Here is a 19888-nt window from a genome sequence, read left to right as displayed (position 1 = left end):
TATAGCCCTATAATAGAGCTCGAAGTCAGGGATGGTGATGCCTCCAGGTGTTGCTTTGTAGAATAAGGTTGTTTTGGCTATCCTGGGTCTTCTGTTTTTCCCTATAAAGTTGATTATTGTTCTTTCAAGGTCTGTGAAGAATTGTGCTGAGATTTTAATAGGGATTGCATTGAATCTGTAGGTTGCTTTTGGCAGGATTGCCATTTTTACTACATTGATCCTACCTCTCCTAGAGCATGGGAGATCTTTCCATTTTTGATGTCTTTAATTTCTTTCTTTAAAGACTCAAAGTTCTTGCAATATAAGTCTTTCACTTGTTTGGTTAGCATTACCTCAAGGTATTTTATGTTATTTGTGGCAACTGTAAAGGGCAATGATTCTCTGATTTCTTTCTCAGCCCTTTTATCGTTTGTATATAGTAAGGCTGATTTTCTTGAGTTGATCTTGTATCCTGCCACTTTGCTGAAAGTATTTATCAGTTGCAGGAGTTCCCTGGTAGAGTTTTTTGGATCACTTATGTAAACTATCATATCAGCTGCAAATAGTGAAAGTTTGACCTCTTCCTTTCCAATTGGTATCCCCTTAGTCTCCTTTTTTGTCTTATTGCTCTAGCTAGAACTTCAAGTAGAATATTGAAGAGGTATGGAGATAGTGGACAACCTTGTCTTGTTCTTGATTTTAGCAGAATCACGTTGAGTTTCTGTCCATTTAATTTGATGTTGGCTGTTGGTTTGCTGTATATAGCTCTTATTATGTTTAGGTATGTTCCTGTTACCCCTGATCTCTCCAAGACCTTTATCATGAAAGGATGTTGGATTTTGTCAAAGGCTTTTTCTGCATCTAGTGAGATGATCCTATGGTTTCCTATTTCAACTTGTTTATATGGTGGATTACACTGATGGATTTTCGTATGTTGAACCATCCCTGCATCCCTGGGATGAATCCTACTTGATCATGGTGAATGATTGTTTTGATGTGTTCTTGGATCCGATTTGCCAGTATTTTATTGAGTATTTTTGCATCAATGGTCATGAGGGATATTGGTCTGAAGTACTCTTTCTTAATCGTGTCTTTGTGTGGCTTGAGTATCAAGGTTATTGAAGCCTTGTAGAAAGAGTTTTGCAAAGACTCTTCTGCTTCTATTGCGTGGAATGCTTTGAGAAGAATTGGTATAAGCTGTTCTTTGAATTTTCCTTTTTTTTTTTTGGTTGGGAGATTTTTTGATGACTGCTTCTATTTCCATAGGGGTTGTAGGTCTATTTAAATTGCTTATCTGTTCTTGATTTAATTTTGGCAAATGATAGCTATCCAGAAAATTGTTGATTTCCTTTAAACTTTGGAATTTTGTGGAGTATAGGTTTTCAAAGTATGACCTGATGATTCTCTGGATTTCCTCAGTGTCCATTGTTATGTCCCCCTTTTCATTTCTGATTTTGTTAATTTGCATGTACACACTCCGCCATTTGGTAATTTTGGATAAAAATTTGTCTATCTTGTTGATTTTCTAAAAGAACCAACTCTGTTACATTGCTTCTTTGTATTGTTTTCCTAGTTTCTACTTTATTGATTTCAGCCCTCAGTTTGATTATTTCCTTCATCTCTTTTGATTGATTTTTTTTAAGTCTAATTTGTTAGATATTAGGATTGCTACCCCAGATTGTTTCTTGGTCCATTTGATTGGAAAATCTTTTTCCCAACCTTTAACTCTGAGGTAATGTCTGTCTTTGAGGCTGAGGAGTGTTTATTGAATGCAGCAGAAGGATGGGTTCTGTCTTTGAATCCATTCTGTTAGCCTGTGTCTTTTTATGGGTGAGTTAAGTTAAGACCATTAATATTGAGGGATATTAATGACCATTGATTGCTCATTCTTGTTTGCTTTGGAATGGTCGATGGTGGTGGAATTATATGTGGATTTCCACCCCTTTTTTTCTTTTGGCTGTTGGTAAACAGTCATAGGCTGTTGACTATGTTTTTCTGGTTGTAGTTTTCCTTCCAGAACTTTCTGTAGAGCTGGGTTAGTAGATATGTATTGTTTGAATCTAGTTTTGTTATGGAATATCTTGTTTTGTCCACCTATAGTGATTGAAAGCTTTGCTGGGTATAGTAGTCTAGGCTCACATCCACGGTCACTTAGTGTTGGTAGAATATCTATCCAGGACCTTCTGGCTCTCAGAGTTTCCATGGACAAGTCAGGTGTAATTCTGATAGGTTTACCTTTATATGTTACTTGACCTTTTTCCTTAACCGCTCTCAATATTCTTTCTTTATTCTGTATGTTTGGGGTCTTAATTATTATGTGGCAAGGGGACTTTTTTGTGGTCCACTCTATTTGGTGTTCTGTAAGCTTTTTGTACCTTCATTGGCATGTCTTTCTTTAGGTTGGGAAAGTTTTCTTCTATGATTTTGTTGAATATATTTTCTGCCCCTTTGAGGTGGTTTTCTTCACCTTCTTCTATACCTATTATTCTTAGGTTTGGTCTTTTCATGGTGTCCCATATTTCCTGGATGTTTTGTGTTAGGGATTTGTTGGACTTAAGATTTTCTTTGGTCAATGAATCAATTTCTCCTAATGTATCTTCAACACCTGAGATTCTCTCTTCCATCTCTTGTATTCTGTTGGTTATGCTTGCATCTGTAGTACCTACCATTTGCCCAGCTTTTCTATTTCCAGCCTTCCTTCAGACTGTGTTTTTTATTGTTTCTATTTCAGTTTTCAACCCTTTCACTTTTTGAATTGTTTCTTGCAATTTTTGCTTGTCTTTTCGTCCATTTGTTGCATTTTTTTGGATTTTTTGGTTTGTTTTTTCTTCCATTTCTTGCATATTTTTTTGGTTTGCTTTTTCTCCCATTTCTTACATTTTTTGATTTGATTTTTCTTCCATTTCTTTGAGGGATTTTCCCATATCCTCTTTGAGGGCCTCTATCATTTTCATGAAGTTGCTTTTAAGGTCATTCTCTTCTGCTTCATTTGCATTGGAATGTTGGAGTCTTGCTGGTGTGGCGTCTCTAGAATCTGGCAGTGTCATATTTGTTTTTCTGTTGCTGAGTGTGTTTTTGTATTGTCTCCTTCCCATACCTTCTTCTAGTGGGTGCAGAAAGAGCCTCTTCCTGGCCTGGTGGTTAGGGGACCAGAGTTCCCTTTAGGTGGGTGCAAGCAAGTCCAATACTCTGGTAGTTCTCCTCTTCCTGGTCCTAGTCCTAGTCCCGTGGGTAGAGAAGAAGACCTGGAATCTGGGGTATGTAGGCTCCCACCAGGAGGGGAGACTCAGTGGCAGTCTCTAGGAACTGGAACACAGGCCCAGAAAAAGGCCCCGAGTTGCCTGGTCCCATGGGTGGAGGAGAAGACCAGGAAACTAGGGTGTGTAGGCTCTCTCCTTTAGGGGAGGCTCAGTGGCAGTCCCCAGGCAGTCCTCAGGCACTGGAAGGCAGGCCCAGATACAGAGCCAGGCTTAGCTGGTCCCATTGGTGGAAAAGAAGACCAGGAATCTGGGATGTATAGGCTCCTGCCAGGAGGGGAGGCTCAGTGGCAGTCCCCAGGCACTGGAAGGCAGGCCCAGATACAGGACCTGGTTCACCTGGTCCCATTGGTGGAAATGAAAACCAGGAATCTCTATTTAATGTTTTATTTTCTTTGATGTATTAATGAATTACATTTATTTTTTTGTTTTTTTCATTTGTCTAACAAGATTAGTCTGCCTCTGACTATTTCCTGTATCTTGTATGCTTTGATTTCTTTGTTCATATGATTGTCTCACAATTTTGATCAATGGAGAACTCAGTTTTCAAATTAACCCTAGCATAGTGGTTGCTTTTATGTTCTTGTTTTGAAAGTAGTCTATAGATTCATTACTGGATCTCAGTCCCCTGATTTGTGGCCATCATGAGTATTGTTTTAGCTGGTTAGTGGTAGTTTGATTTTAATGTTGAGCATTCCTTCCATGAGCTATGAGTCTTATATCTTTCATTTTTTTCCATATGCAGTTTAAGCACTGAACTGATAGAAAATGGAGACCACTGTCTAAGACAAAGCATACATCAGTTTCTGAATGTGTTGTCATTCTAAACTAGCTCAGGTCATCAGGCTTGGTGGCACAGGCACCCCCTGAGCCATCTCACTGTCTCAAATTCACAATCTCATTTTGTCTAATAAGCGAAACTAAACTTCCTCGTACAGCTGCTCCAAAAGTCTGCTGCTGTGGCTTGTAGAGGGAAGTCTTTGCATATTTGTGTGGGTATTTTCTTTCAGGTACCAAAGTCTCAAAGCAAATACTTCTAGAATTGCCAAGCAATGCAGTGGAAGGGTCGGTCAGATCCTTTGTCACTATTGTGGGTGAGTTTATTACATTCTGTATCAAAGTCTTGATTGAGGTGTTCTAAAAGACAAAAGTTCTAAAATAGCAGAATGGAGATGTTTTCTAAGCTATCAGGGCAGGAATTGTGTTCAGACCACTCTTTGTGCCTGTTTCCACGTGAGATCTGAAGGCAGGGAATTTCCAGACCTGCATCCCTATGCCTCGCTCCCAATGGTGGGTAACAGCAAATGCTCAGGAAACAGGAGACCCTGTTATGATCTGTAAATATGAAAGCTAAATTCGCCTCTTGGAGATTATGGTATGTTGTGATACTGGGAATTTTCTTGGTTAAATAAAAGAGAGAGATGTTTCCTAAAAGTAAAGGTTAGTTCATCTATCACCAAAATTGAAGCCTGTAGGAGAGGGATGGATTATAGCTTGTATTTCATCAGCTCAGTATCTAAAACCACAAATTAGAAACAAGCCAGCAAGTGAGCACACTTCCTAAGCATCCTCCATGCTGTAGAGATGAGATTTTCAGGAACATTTTATACACGAAACCCCTCTCAGGAGGAAATTTTGGCTTGTTTGTGTGCTCTATTTATTTGATCTTAAATTGTGTTTATAGAGGGGGCAGTATGTGCACATAAGCACAGTGCCCAAGGAGGCCAGAAACATTGATTCCCCTGGAAGTGAACTGGGAACTGAATTCAGGCCTGCTTCAAGAGTAGCAAGGGCTCTTAACCATGGGGCCACCTCCCCAGCCTCCTGTTTGCACCTTCTAGAGTCAACTTTAAATGTTTTCTGCTCCCATCACGCATTAATAGCCACAGGTTCTAATGCCTAGTCAGCGGCTCAGCATGAAGGTAAGTGCATGACTCTCCCTTTCCGTCCTTAGGGGACATTCTAGGAGTCACAATGCAGAACCTGGAGAGCCTTCTCCACACGCCCTATGGGTGTGGTGAGCAGAACATTGCCCAGCTAGCGTCTGACACTTACATACTCGACTACCTGAGAGCCACCCAACAGCTGACAGAAGAAGTCAAATCCAAGGCGCTGCTTCTCTTAACCAATGGTGAGAGGGGATGAGTAGTTTCTGCCAACAGAGGCGAAACCAACTGCAACTGACATCAAAATGTGATCAGTCTTACTCTGTGGCCTCCTGGTGAGACAAAAGTGAACCTTTTAGGTGCTCTGGGTCCTAGCTCTGTGCTCTTTTTTACTTTAAAATCTGTGTCCATCATTTAACCTTATGACGTACAACCATCACAAATTGTGAACTCATCTTCATTTTAAATTTTCTTTATTCATACATGCAAACAACAAAGTGTCTTATCCATTCCTATATCTCCCCTTCAACTCCCACCTCACCCTCCCCAACATGACCCCTGCTATCTTTGTGTCTATTTATTATTATTATTATTATTATTATTATTATTATTATTATAACCCGCCAAGCCCAGTTAGCACAGCCCTTATGGGCATGGAATAGGAGACACATAGCAGTGGCCACACCCTCAATAAACAATGAGGCTCCAGCCTACAGCAAATATTCCTTAGTATAGAACTGTGTCTGGAGACCGTCTAGCCCATCTATGCCAGGCTTTTGATGGGCTCTATCTTATGTGGTTCTTGCATGGGTAACCACAGCTGATGTGAGCTCACAGCTGTAATAGCCACACCATGCCCTGGAGACAGCATTCCCCAGCATTCCTCCTCCTCCTCTGGCTCTTGCATTCTTTCCATTCCCTCTGAAATGCTCCCTGGACCTTGATGATAATGGAGTTAATATCAACGAACTCATTTGAAAAGGTATCATAGTTACCATAATAGCTTATTTGTCGTGGTTGTGAATAGTGGCGGAAAATGACTAATTTGCCATCTTCTAGACCTGCTTGCTTGGCTGTGTTCCAACGCAGTGAAGTGACTGGATCTGAGTGTTGAAATACGGTACACAAGCAACATAAAAATGTAAGCTTGAGGGCAGGTCCAGGAGGAAATGCAGCTTGGGTTTTCTTCTTAGGAAAGTAAAACTCAGTGAAGTAAAATAACCTTAATTAAGGGACGGGTACTGATTGCTAAGTATAGTGCTGCAACAGCCTTTAAGTAAGCCATTCTCTGTCTACACAGAGAATGTAAAGAGCCTAAAGTTTCAGGATCCAAAGCTGAAGTGATTACATTAGCACATGCCAGGGCTTGCATTCACCCAGTCTACGCCATTCTATCCCTTCTCTCCAAGGCTAAAAATCAGCTTGCTACTATGTTGTGTTTTAGGTTACCAGAAGCATTTGTCTTTCAAAAACTCCGATGGTTCATACAACATGTTCTGCCAGAGCAATCAGAAAGGAAGTATATGGTGAGAGATAGAAACTTTGTTTTCAATAATACAGGTTTTCTTCTAAGCAGGATTTGCAAGAAGGTGACAGTAACTAGTGCTCAGTGGGAGATTTCCAGCCAAGTGAGTTTCCCAGTGGATTTACAGAGAACAAAACAAAGCCCCAAAGTGTATTATTTCCAGTCTGATGCAACAATATCTGCATAGTCTCATGCAGCTTGCTCAGCTGTGTGATCATTTAGTGATGGTTTTCTGTGATGTCACAGCCCGGCAGCTCCATGACAAGTGTCACATCTTACTCTGTGCCTCTTAGTCTCATTTAGATTCAGGGAAAGGAAATTAGATGCCCCATAGCACCGGGCTACCGATCATACCAGTCCTTGTTTCTGGGTATGTGTAATCAAATGGACTACACAGACCTTTGGGTAGCAAAACTCCACCTGCTCTAATTTCTACAAATTCTCTGTTCATCATATTTTACTGATCCCAGAGAAAGGGCTACTATCAGTCAAGACTAGTAACTGTCTACATTGGACAGTCCGTGTGGACGCATTCCCCAAAGGGAGCAACACTGACGTGCCTGTTGAGTGGCAGACATCATCCGTCCCCCTAACTTCTGCTGTGATCCCATTACAGGCTCAGTGCTCTCACTTTCAAGACATTTGAGAGGATGAAGAAATATATTTTCATTGAAGACTCGGTCCCCAAACAGACCTTAATCTGGCTTTCAAAAACACAGAGAACAAATGGGTGCTTTAGAAGGAATGACAAGCTTGTCACCAATGCTGGGGAGGTAAGGGACTCACAATGAGGCTTTCTCTCCCTGTTTCTCTGTCATCTGCCTCTGTCACTCTCCGGCACCTGGAGTACATCATCCTTGGGAATGCTATGCCTTTTGAGTCTTCTGCAGTAACAGGGCCCCTGCATCCTCTCCATGAGCATCAGTCCTGTTTAACCAGAGCCTAGACATAACCCTGCCCGAGTCTTCTGTTTGCCTTCTTCAGCCTTTGGTCTTTCTACAGAGTCAGGCTTCTGCAATCTTAAACTGGGAAGAGGAAAAGAAGGAGGACCCGGCACAGAAAGCCACTGGAAATTTGGAGTCAGACAGGAAGAGGTCTTGAGTGTGAAGAATTCTTTTCTGTGCTTCCATCCTGAGGTTTAAATCATGGTCTCAGGCTGGGGATGCAGCTCAGCTGGTAGAGTGTGTCAACACAAAAACACAGCTCTCACCTCAAAGAGAACAGGAGATCATTTCCTCTGAAGCCAATCATGAGTGACCATGGTCCAGAAACACAGATGGAGCTTTCTCCAAATTCCATGTGTCAACTTTGTAACAATTTGACTAAGGTTTTAGGTACCAGAACAAAGAAAGTCATAACCCAGAGAACTTTTCAGCTACATTGGTGGAAATACTGACGAGGTGATCACAGCAAAGCAGGGAGGCGTGGCCCCAGGACTCAGAGGTCTGATGACAGTTATTCATTGGTGGGAGCTGGGGACTGGTTAAGTTAATGTATTCCAGACAGTTTTTATCCATTAGTCACAGAGGTACACAAGGAATGGCCATTTAGGAGGCTAAAGAATTTGGTTCTGGACCTGCAGCATTCCAACCTCTCCACGACGACCACTGATGGTTTAACCAGTGGTTAAACCTTGTTCAGAGGAAGCTGTGACTTCCTTCTAGGAACTTCATTTACAAGTGTTTGCAGTATGCATGGAGCCCTGGATTGAGCCCCAAGTGTACCACACAAACCCTACCAGGATTGCTCCAAGTTTAGCGGCTCATTCCTGTACCACAGCCCTTGAGAAGCAGAGACAGGAAGGGCAGAAGTTCAAGGATGTCCTCAACTAACAAGTGCCTTATATGAGAGCCTGTCTCAGTAAGTAAAAGCAAGGCTTGGCGGCCTGCACCTTAAATACAAGCACTCAGGAGGCAGAGGCAGAAGGATCTCTGTGAAATTGAGGCCAGCCTTGTCCGCTAGGGAGCTTCCAGCCAGCCAAGGCTACCTAGTGAGACTCTGTAAAAAACAACAACATGGCAAAAAGAAAAGCCAACCAAACTGCAACAAAAACTTCAGTCTCTGGTTTAATGCCAATTTTCTCCGGGGAATTTTTATACATGATCAGTGTGCAATCCCAAGTGTTTTTTTAATTCTCCTAATTCGCACTATACTCATATAAGAGTCCTGATAGCATGTGCTCCACAGTTTTATGTCAACTTGACACAGTCTGGAGTCGTTTGGGAAGAAGGAACATCAATTGAGAAAATACCTCCACTAGACTGCCTCTGGGCAAGCCTGTGGTGTATTTTCTTAAGCAGTGATTGATGTGGGAGAGCCCAGACCTTTGTGACTGATGCCACCCCAGGGCAGACTGGGCAAGTTTGGGGGAACAAGCCAGTGAGCAGTGTTCTTCTATAGCCTCTTCTTCAGCCAGGAGTTCCTGCCCTGACCCCTGGGACTACAGTCTGTGAGGTGAAATAAACCCTTTCCTCCACAAGCTGCTCTTGGTCATTGTCTTAGGATTTCTATTGCTGTGAAGAGACACCGTGGCCACGCAACTCACATAAAGAAAACATTTCATTGCAGTTCCTTACATTTCAGGGCTTTAGTTCATCCTCAAGGCAGGCAGACACGTGCTGGAGAAAGAGCTGAGAATTCCTTATCTGATTCTCAGGCGATGAGAAGTCAACTGTCTACACTGAGGTAGCTTGAGCATAGGAGATCTCCAAGTCCACCCCCACAGTGACACACTTCCTCCAACAAGGCCACACCTACTCCAACCACGCCTTCTAATAGTGCCACTCCCTGTGAGCTCATGGGGACCAATTACAAGCAAACTACCGTGGTCATGGTGTTCGTCACAGCAGCAGAGCCTGCGTAAGACACTACCGTAACTGCCGGAGTTTCCACGAAGTCTTTCATCTCCTTTCAGTCTATCTTCAGATTCATACCAAAACAGCCATGTGAACTGCTCAGAATTCAGGCCAAGCACAGGCCACAGAATGCTATGCACTTATGCACAACATACGTGTGCTTAAAATTCTTACGTAATTACTCCATTGAGTGTTAGTGGAATCTCACCCAGATAGCATGACTACTATTTACCTAACCTAAAAACTACATGTTAAAGTGTTTTTGCGAATAACAAGTTTGTGCGAGCATTTTTTTCCCTTGAGAGTCTCAATCCAGAAACAGTTGTTCTTTGTGTTGGCCTTCCGGTATGGCTCACTGTTCCTTTGTTTTCAGGGCAGTGATGAAGAGGATGTTGTGCTCACTGCATACGTTGTCGGGGCGTTCCTTGAAGTTGGATTTGATTCCAGTGTACGGATTCCTATCATCTCCGGCTTCATTTAGCTGAATGTACCATTGACAGAACCTGGATTCAGGATGACTTGAAATTCTTAGACAGGATAAGTTACCAACACAACATTTAATCCACTACCATCCTTGAAACTGATGGGATTCACAGTTCTCTTGGCTCACCCATAGGATTGAGGTTTCCCCCAGGTTGGATACACTCTTGGGGGGAAAAACATTTTCACAAGATCTCAGGTGTGTGTATGTTCCCTGAACTACAGCCATGAAGTTCAGATTATGAATATCTGCTGTGGCAGTGTTCATTTGTAACTCCAGTGTCCATAAAATCTAGGCAAAAGGATCTAGACAGCAAGACCCAGAACCAAAAGCAAAGGAGTCTGCTCTCAGTGATGCTGCAGTCTAGAAGTTAGTTTTCAAGCCACTGAAGCATTTTCAGTATGGTTTCAGTCCACAGACCATCCAGTTACAAAATCTGTTCCTAAAAGAGATGCTGTGTGAGTTAAGGGTCGTTGGTGCATCTTGAAATACAAACCTCTATTTAAAGCATGAAAGTAAAACATTTTAGGTTTAAAAGGACCATGTGTGATCTGGGGAGATCGCTCAGTTAGGAAAATGCTTGCCTCACATGCATAAGGAGGACCTGAGTTCTGTTTCTAGAACCCGTGTACAAATGTAGGTTAACATGCTAGCACATAACTGTAATCCTGTTTCTGAGGAGACAGAAAATAGAGGATCCTTGGGACTCTCTGGCCAGTAAGGTTGACATAATCCATGAGCCCCAGCCAAAAAGAGACATTATCTCCAATGAGGTAATTGGCGGTCTTCAGGTTGGCACCCAAACCCATCCTCTGACCACCGTGACACATGCACATACACACGGATATGCGCACACATCCACACACATATAACTGTAAGTTTTGCCACACAGAAGTTTATATTATAAGTAAAACATTGCCAATCTAATATTAAAACTCACTTTACTCCTTAAATTTTGTTTTCCCCATACTAATAATAGTCCAAGCTTATTTTTCTGATTCTTTAAAAATAGAGTATGTGAATACATATGATAGGTTTGTATGTAAAATGTGCCTCAGGGATATACTGTGTACATTGCAAACTGCATTGTAAGCGGTGGTTAGCATACATATTCAGCGGTGAGCTCATGAAAAGTTCAGGGATCACAAACATTTTCTCCTCCCCACTAGTTTCCTGCCCTCCGCAATGGTCTTTATTGCCTGGAGGAGGCATATTCAAATGGCGTCGCCAATGGCTACACTCAAGCTATTCTGGCTTATGTGTTTGCACTGGCTGGAAAAGAACAGCAAGTAAAATCCTTACTGTCCATCCTGGATCAATCTGCTACAAAAATGAGTAAGTCTCGCTACCATTTGTCTTCACTAGACAGGAAGCTCCTGAAAACAAAGTGCAGACCTCATCAAGGGCATGGATCAGAGCTCCCCCTCCCTCCCTCCCTCCCTCCCTCCCTCCCTCCTCCCTCCCTCCCTCCCTCCCTCCCTCCCTCCCTCCCTCCCTCCCTCCCTCCCCCAAGGTGCTCCTGCTTCTCCTACAGAGCCAGTCAGCACCGTCTTCAAAGAGCAACAGATATTTAATCTCCCTCTTTCTCTCGTCCACCAATTTTTTTTCTCAGACAGGTGACGTAAAGGAAATTGAGCATGCTGCAGACAATAATGGTTACTTCCAAAACTACTTAAGACCCTAAGGAGACACCATATTTATTTCCCAGGGTCTGTCATAGAAAAATACCACGGACTGGCCAACTTACACTCAGGAAAGTCTAAGACCCAGATAGCAGGCGTGTGGGGGCTTTGCCCTTTGCCCTGGGTGCTTCCTCTGTGTGTGGACAGCCTCGGCACCCTTTTGTGTGTCCGCATTTCCTGTCTCACACTCACCACCACACTGGACCATGCGGCGCCCTAGAAAACTTTAAAGAGCCCCTCCCAAAGTTCAGTCACATTCTGAGGTCAAGGCTTCAGTATATGAGTTTAAAATTCAGGTCACAACAGAAATCCAAAGAATAGAAGTCCCCTCAGAAGGGGTAACTTAGAGGAGCTTGTTTTAAGGACGGTGAAAATTCTTTTTAGAGAGACCTTTTTTGCTTGTTTGCTCAGATAATATGATATACTGGGAGAAAGAAGAGAAACACAAACCAGAAGGCTCTCCATCGTTCATTCCTTCGGCACTTTCTGGCGAGACTGAGAAGACATGCTACGTGCTGTTGGCTGTCACTTCTCAGGACCTTGATTACGCTAGTAAGATCGTGCAGTGGCTTGCCCAGAGGATGAACTCCCACGGAGGCTTCTCTGCCACACAGGTGATTAGCCTGACAGGAGTGCCTGTGTTTAATGCAGAAGATGCCACTCTGGAGGATAACAGTAAAGGGATGAAGAACATTTTAAATTCTTTTTAGCCTTATGTGTGTGAATGCTTTGTATGCATGTTGGGTTACCTTGATCTGCAGTTACATATGGTTGTGAGCCACCGTGTGGGTTCTGGGAATTGAACCTAGGTCCTCTGTAAGAGCAACGGTGCTCTTAACCACTGAGCCAAGTCTCCAGCCCCCACATTTGATATTCCGAATCCTGTTTTATTTAGTCATGGGCTCATCATTGTGTTTCAGACACTCTTGTGAGACTATTTTAGATAATAAATGAGGACCACCACTCTCCTTTAAGGAATTCAGGTTGTCTATGTCTCTATTGCAACATGGAAAGCAGAATGTAAATCTAGAAGGGATTTTCTTTGTAAGAGCAGGGTGTTGCTACCGTAGATGGCTAATGGTATAGTGGTCAAACCACATGTCAATTAGGAATAAAGATCTCTCTTTGCTTCTGTGGTCTCCACATCAGGAAAAGAAAAAGGCAGGAGGACAGGAAACTGAATGGTCTTGAAGCAGTTTTTCCCTAACAGGAAAAACTGAAGACTGGGATTTCATCTAACAAGGACAATGTCCCTTCCTCTCCTGCTTTAAGGCTGAGTCCCCATGAGATGGCAGGCTAATGAATTTCCAAAGGCTCCCTTCTGACTTCTGTCCCTCTATGAATATGAAGGACAGAAGTGTAGTCATCACATTGTATCACACTGTCACTTTCTGACTGATTTGACATGATGTTCAGCAGTGGGGATGGTTGTTTATTTTTCGAAATCTAAAATCAAATTAAGATTTGCTAAAAAAAATGAATTGGCAGCAACTCACACATGCTCACACATGTAAACATCCTCTGTCATGCGGGGCATCATCATTTGCCCCATCACCAGCTTCAATAATGTTGGTGGGGAGTGACTGAAAGTCCGTGGTCAGCAATGACTGACCTTGTACCCCTGTTCCATGCAGGACACCGCCGTGTGCCTTCTTGCCCTAACCCAATACATGAAGTTAACTGGCTCTAACTCTCAAAACACCGTCACCTTGAGCACTGAAGAATCTGAAGAGGTTTTCCCCGTGGACAATGATAACCGCCTTCTGGTACAACGCTCAAAACTATCCAAAGGACACGGACAATACTCAGTGGATGTAGATGGAGAAGGCTGTACGTTTATCCAGGTAATGGAATCCCTCCTCAGAGGGAGAACTGAGCTTACCTGCAAGAATTCAGACCACTGTTCAGTTACATGTGCAGTGTTTGGTCATCTTGACTCTTACTGTAATTATCTCTACTCCCCTCACTTATTTATAATCAACAGCAGGAAATACAAGCTATGTTATACAGAAGTTATTCCAATTTTCATTAATTTAAAAGTTAACACAGGGACAAGAGACACGATTTGGTGATTAAGATCACTGGATACTCTTGTAGAGGTCCCTTGGTTTGATTCTCAGCACCCACATGGTGGTTATAACTCCAGTTCTAGGAGATATGCTGCCCTCTTCTGGCCTCCTTGAGCACTGCACGCATGTGGTGCCCAGATGCAGACACAACACCCATGCACATAAAATAAATACGTCTTTAAAAAACAAAGTTGGCGCACAGAACAATAGGCTTCGTGGTAGCATTTTCATGCATGTTCTGTTCTTATTTGTCTCCCTTCCCTGATACCTCCACCTTCACCCTTTTTATTGGACCCTCCCTCTCCAACAATACCCCCTTCTGCTTTCATGTCATATGTGCTCCATTATCCCCTCTCAAATAAGAGCTCTTTTTTCCATTCCATGATCCTCTCTCTCCATATACATACACATTCATACAAGCACAGAGAATGCAAGCTGAACCTTTTTTAATAATTAGATTTCTTCTTAGACAGTTCTGCATAAGCATAGCTGGCTAACAAGTTTCTTGGAGTAGTCCATCCTCATCAAATGACATCATCATGCCTCACCTCACGAAAACTACATTTAGTTTATCCTGGTTCCCTGGTGATAACGATGGAGTCAGACAGAATACAGGTCCTTCAGTTCTTACTACAGAATGGTTTTCAAGGTGCAATCCTTTCCAGGCCACCCTCAGGTACAACGTGCCGTTTCCTCAGAAGGCATCGGGATTTTCTCTTTCCTTGAAAATGGGGAAAAGCAATTCTTCGGATGTGTTCCAGAAGAAGTTTGACCTCACAGTGACCCTCATGTAAGTGTCACATTTTGAACAAATTTGAATGATGAGTGAGCCCCGTATTGGTGGGTGATAGTCTACACCACAGTCACTTCACTGTTCTTGTAGCTCCTGGGTTAGCAACTAGATTTTCAGCAAGGTCTGTAAACATATGTTTCTCACTCCTCGGCTATAACCTAGGTGCTGCTGCCTTGCTGACATCACCAGTGTGGAAGATCTGCCCCCGGTGTTTGACAAATCTAAAGCTGACAGGAGCAGGCATAACATAAGCAAGGAAATGTTGTCTGTAAATTCTGACTTTGTGAGACTGAGGAGACTTCATCGTCTACACCAGCTAATGCCATTCTGTGCACTGTCATCCCGTCCTCTGCGGCTCAGTCGCGTTGGTTCTTTGACGTTGGAGAACAAAGCTTTTGCCAGCTCTCCAGGCTTCAGCTTATTGGCACATCTGTCCACCCGCCACCCTCGCTGGGAGAGCTCGCATTTCTAAATCCACATAGAAATACGTCTGCTTTGTCGTTGCAGGTATACGGGAGCTCGCGAAAGCTCCGACATGGTCCTTGTGGATGTGAAGATGCTCTCTGGGTTTACTCCTGTCCTCTCATCCATCGAGGAGGTAAATAAGAGTGGCCCTGTTCCCTACCACAGAGAAAATGAGAATGCGTAAAAAAAAATCTAACTAAACAATGGAATTCATCATCCAAGCACACCTCTCCAGGTTTCATATTTGTAGTTTGTCTCTACTGGGACAGGAGGAATTATATTCTTTTTTTTTCCAGTTTAAATTTAGATAAGAAACGAGGTTGCTTCACAAGTCAGTTCCAGGTCCCTCTCCCATTCCCTCCCCTCCTCCCGTGCCCTCCCCCCAACCCCCCCCCCCGTTATCCCCCTCATTCCCCCAGGGAGGGTGAGGCCCTCCATGGGGGTGTCCATAGTCTGTCATTTCATATAGGGCAGGGCCTAGACCCTTCCCCGAGAGTTCAGGGTGAGAGTGCACCTCACATTGTTCTATGGGAGTCCAAAGTCCGTGTGTATACTTGGGATGGGTACTGATCTGCTGCCCAAGGCTCAATAGATTCCCTAGGCCTCCTCACTGACACCCAAATTCAGGGGGTCTTGATCAGTCCCATGCTGGATTCCCAGGCTGATACCTGGGATTCAAGAGTTAACCTTTGTCTGGTCAGCTGTTTCTGGGGGTTAAACCAGCCCAGTCTTAATCCCTTTGATCATCAGTCCTCCCTCTCTGTTACTGGCTTTCTTGAGTTCAGCTCAGTACTTAACCAAGGGAGTCTGCCTCTTCTTCGATCAGCCACTAAATGAAGTTTCTGTTTCCCAGACTCTCTGGCCATAGGATTGTAGGCTGGCACTCCCCAGATCTATGTCTAAAATCCATATATGAGAGAGTACATGCCATGTTTCTCTTTTTGTGACTGGGTTACCTCACTCAGGATGGTTTCTTCTAGTGTCATCCATTTGCCTGCGAATCTCATGATTCCATTATTTTTTTTCTGCTGAATAGTACTCCATTGTGTAGATGTACCACATTTTCTCTATCTGCTCTTCGGGTGAGGGACATCTAGGTTGCTTCCAAGTTCTGGCTATTACAAATAAAGCTGCTATGAACATAGTAGAACAGACATCTTTGTTGTATAAATGGACATCATTTGGATATATGCCTAAGAGTGGAGTTGCTGGGTCTTGTGGTAGGTTTATTCCCATTTTTCTGAGGAATCTCCATACTGATTTCCAAAGTGGCTGAACCAGTTGGCACTCCCACCAGCAATGGAGGAGTGTCTCCTTTTCATCACATCCTCTCCAGCATAAATTGTCATTGGTGTTTTTGATTTTAGCCATTCTGACAGGAGTGAGATGGTATCTCAGAGTTGTTTTGATTTGCATTTCCCGGATGGCAAAGGATGTTGAGCACTTTCTCAAGTGCCTCTCAGACATTTTAGACTCCTCTATTGAAAACTCTCTATTTAGTTCTGCAGCCCACTTTTTAATAGGGTCCTTTGGTGTTTTGGAGACTTGCTTCTTGAGTTCTTTGTAAATTTTGGAGATCAACCCTCTGTCAGATGTGGGATTAGTGAATATTTTTTCCCATTCTGTGGGCTGCCTTTTTGTTTTGCTGACTGTGTCCTTTGCCTTACAGAAGCTTCTCAGTTTCAGTAGGTCCCATTTATTAATTGTTGATCTCACTGTCTGTGCTACTGGTGTAGAAGAATGCGAATCAATCCATGTTTATCGCCATTTGATCCAAATGGATCAAAGACCTCAACATAAATCCAGCCACACTGAACCTCTTAGAAGAGAAAGTGGGTGGTACCCTTGAACAAATTGGTACAGGAGACAGCTTCCTGAACATAACACCAGTAGCACAGACAGGGAATTATATTCTTATTCTGCACTGACACACAGTAACTGTGCCCAGGGTTCATCATGTATTTCTTTACCAAGTTCCCTTGTATGTGTGCACAGAAACACTGAGGTGCAAAGTGACATTTCCCTAAATAGAAGGCACAGTATTCATTTCTGGATGAGGACTCTTGGTTATTCTAATGCCTGATTCTCACCCCTTCCTGTGAATCTCTTCAAAGCTTAAACACAATGGCCAAGTGATGAAGACAGACACAAAGAATGGCCATGTTCTTTTCTACTTGAGAAATGTAAGTTCAACAACAGTAGTTTTTTTTTCCTTAATGCTTTGTTTCTGAGTTTTATTTTATGGCTTTGTCTTCTGAAGGGTGTCTAAAAGCTTCTATTTATTATATAAGTATATGAAAGGGCCTATTGTTTCAATGAGACATTGAATATAGTCAGTGTTCTGCCTCACTAATCATATCCTTTGTATTAACAAATTATTTCGTGTAAGTCATGGTTGTCCGACGAGATAATTCTCACATTTAGAGGCATCTTCATCCCTTACAGAACGTAGTGTAGTCATTTACAGAGATGAATAATTATTCTTCAGCTTGAACTCCAATTAAGGATTTTTTATTGTTTAAAGTGTTTATGTTTACGGATCTCTGTGAGTTCGAGGCCAGCCTGGTCTACAGAGCGAGTTCCAGGACAGCCTCCAAAGCCACAGAGAAACCCTGTCTCGAAAAACCAAAAAAAAAAGTGTTTATGTTTAAAGTGTATACTGTGACATTTTGATATGCGTTTGCATTGCAGGTTAGTTGTTATAAACAAACAACCCTCTCTTCATATAATTACCTTTTTAGTATAATATTTTAAAATTTATTCTTACTGAGTTTCCTACACGTATACAACATCATAGTCACTCTTTATTCCCCTTACACACACACACACACACACACACACACTCCCCCAACTTTGTGTCATCTTTTTTAATAACCCAGTGGGTCTGAAGTGCTATCCATACACACATGGGTATAAAACCATCCACTGTAACATGGTAAACCTACCAGAGACCACACACCTGAAGAAAACTGACTCTCCCTGTCCTAGAGAAATGTCAAGTAATTTCCTATTGTATGTGTGCCATGGTTTCTATATCCATCAATCTAGTGACAGACAGACTTTGGTTGTTTTGAGTTATTTCTGTACCTTGTGACCAATGTTTAAGTGGCAATTGTGAGCATGGCAATGCCTTTTCAAGATAATAATCTTGGAAGCATCCTTACTAGTAGGCTTTCTGAATCATATAGTAATTCTATTATTATTTTGGGGGGTGGGGCATTCCAAACTGTGATGTGAATTTTAGAGCCATCCTTTCCATGAACACGTTATTCCCATTCTCACAAACCAAAAAATTCTCTACTGTGTTCAGCTAAGCAGTGTGACTTAAACATTTACATGATTTAATGGTAGCTGTCTGGTTACTTTTGCTATTATATATGATAGTGATGGGCTTTCAGTTTTAAGTAGGGAGGTCATGAGCATGTAGAGTAAGTTTCTCAGGATTTTCTTTTTTCAGACCTGCTAGGACTTGTTTACCATTCGTGTCTTTATAGGTTTCCAGGGCACCAACCAGCCTCACCTTCTCTGTTAAGCAAACCAACATTGTATCCAACATCCAGCCAGCCCCAGTCATGGTCTACAGTTATGAAAAAGGTAAGCAACCATGTCATAGCCATTGAACATGTCTGTAGCTCACACTCTCTGAATCACTGCATTCCCCAAACCATCACTCTGTCTTCCAAAAGTGAACAAGTGATGGTTTTGTATTATGCCAACTTTTTTTTTCCATGATGTGGATCATGACAATGCCAGTTCCCAAGGAATCCTAACACCTAGAATCTCTTGGATGAATTGTGAAAAGACTCATCCTTGAAATATAAATGATACTAACCTTCCAAGCCTTTTCCATTGTTGTTGTTACCGAATCAAAATTTTGCTATTGCATGCTGCTTCTATAGTTTTGACTTAAGAGTGGAAGGGAAAGCCCTTATTGGAAAAATATAATGAATTACGCTTCAAAACACTTAGTGTGTTGTGGCAATCATGACACATCCTCTGAAAGGTCAGCATGGAAAATCTGTCAAGGAGTAGATGAACAGTCGTCCTTACTATTTTAATGCATTCCATCACATGACATGCTTTAGTAAAATAGTTAAGAATCGATAAAAGGCATGAGTGATTACTTCTCTTGAAAAATTATTGGAAAGATAAGGTTTAATGTCTTTGTGTGGCCTGCTGTAGTCTAGTTACACACAGTTGGAGATTTGATACAGAAATGCTCTTCTTCTTTTTCAGATGAATATGCCCTTGAGTCTTACAGCATCAGTAGCAATTCGGATTCCCAATAGACAAAGCAGAGCCTAGAGAAAAGTAAGGACATTGTATTAAGGCCTTCATGCATACGCCTCTTAAAGCCTCTCATTTTTGTTAATAATTTGACAGATCATAAACATATATGTACAGATACTTACATGTCAGCATGCATGTTATAGTTAAGTATTTTTACAAATGTATTTATATATGGAGACATATACAGGTGTGTATTTATTGTTTAAACTATGTTTTAAATCCCAGGTAGGAAACTATTCCTTTGAATAAACCGTTCTCCAGGTCACCACCCTAACAGAGAGCCATGACCAGCCACCTCAGATCCTGAAGAGTCTTCAGTCACAATGATTCTTGACAACTTCACTTCCTTTATTCCCATTAAATGACGTCATTTCAAGTCTGAGGCCATTGTTTTCTATTCTTCCTAGTTTTCATTATGGAAATCTCAGGGCTTTGTTTGAGTGCAACTGAGTAATTTCCTTCATTTTGTTTTCATCTTTAAACTCAAGTTAGGGCACCTAAACTATTCAGAACTAGAACCCTCCAAAGCCCAAAGAGGGAAAGAAATAGGTAGAAGAAGAGGAGGTGGGGGACATTAGGTTAAAGTTAAAAAGGACTCTGTCACAC

At 42.2% G+C, this 19888-nt stretch overlaps 1 protein-coding gene across 2 annotated transcripts in view; it reads left to right on the top strand.

Moving 5' to 3' along the window:
* The window catches only part of LOC101822348 (ovostatin homolog), a 47930-nt gene extending 28272 nt beyond the window's left edge, over nt 1–19658 (top strand). The window contains exons 23-36 of one of the 2 annotated variants that reach the window (XM_040737943.1): nt 4247–4330; nt 5191–5367; nt 6567–6648; nt 7264–7420; nt 9876–9950; nt 11153–11318; nt 12077–12279; nt 13300–13509; nt 14400–14524; nt 15035–15125; nt 17107–17175; nt 18487–18586; nt 19229–19303; nt 19508–19658. In XM_040737943.1, coding sequence (XP_040593877.1) covers nt 4247–4330; nt 5191–5367; nt 6567–6648; nt 7264–7420; nt 9876–9950; nt 11153–11318; nt 12077–12279; nt 13300–13509; nt 14400–14524; nt 15035–15125; nt 17107–17175; nt 18487–18586; nt 19229–19281 — 1592 coding nt within the window. In that variant the 3' untranslated portion in view covers nt 19282–19303; nt 19508–19658. The other variant, XM_040737944.1, reaches the window with a different exon arrangement.
* The last annotated feature ends 230 nt before the right edge of the window (nt 19659–19888 follow it).

This window comes from Mesocricetus auratus, unplaced genomic scaffold (assembly GCF_017639785.1).
Source record: "Mesocricetus auratus isolate SY011 unplaced genomic scaffold, BCM_Maur_2.0 Super-Scaffold_100676, whole genome shotgun sequence".
NCBI classification, from domain to species: Eukaryota; Metazoa; Chordata; class Mammalia; order Rodentia; family Cricetidae; genus Mesocricetus; species Mesocricetus auratus.
Note: the sequence above shows the minus strand (reverse complement) of the source record. Positions and strands in the feature narration are given on the sequence as shown.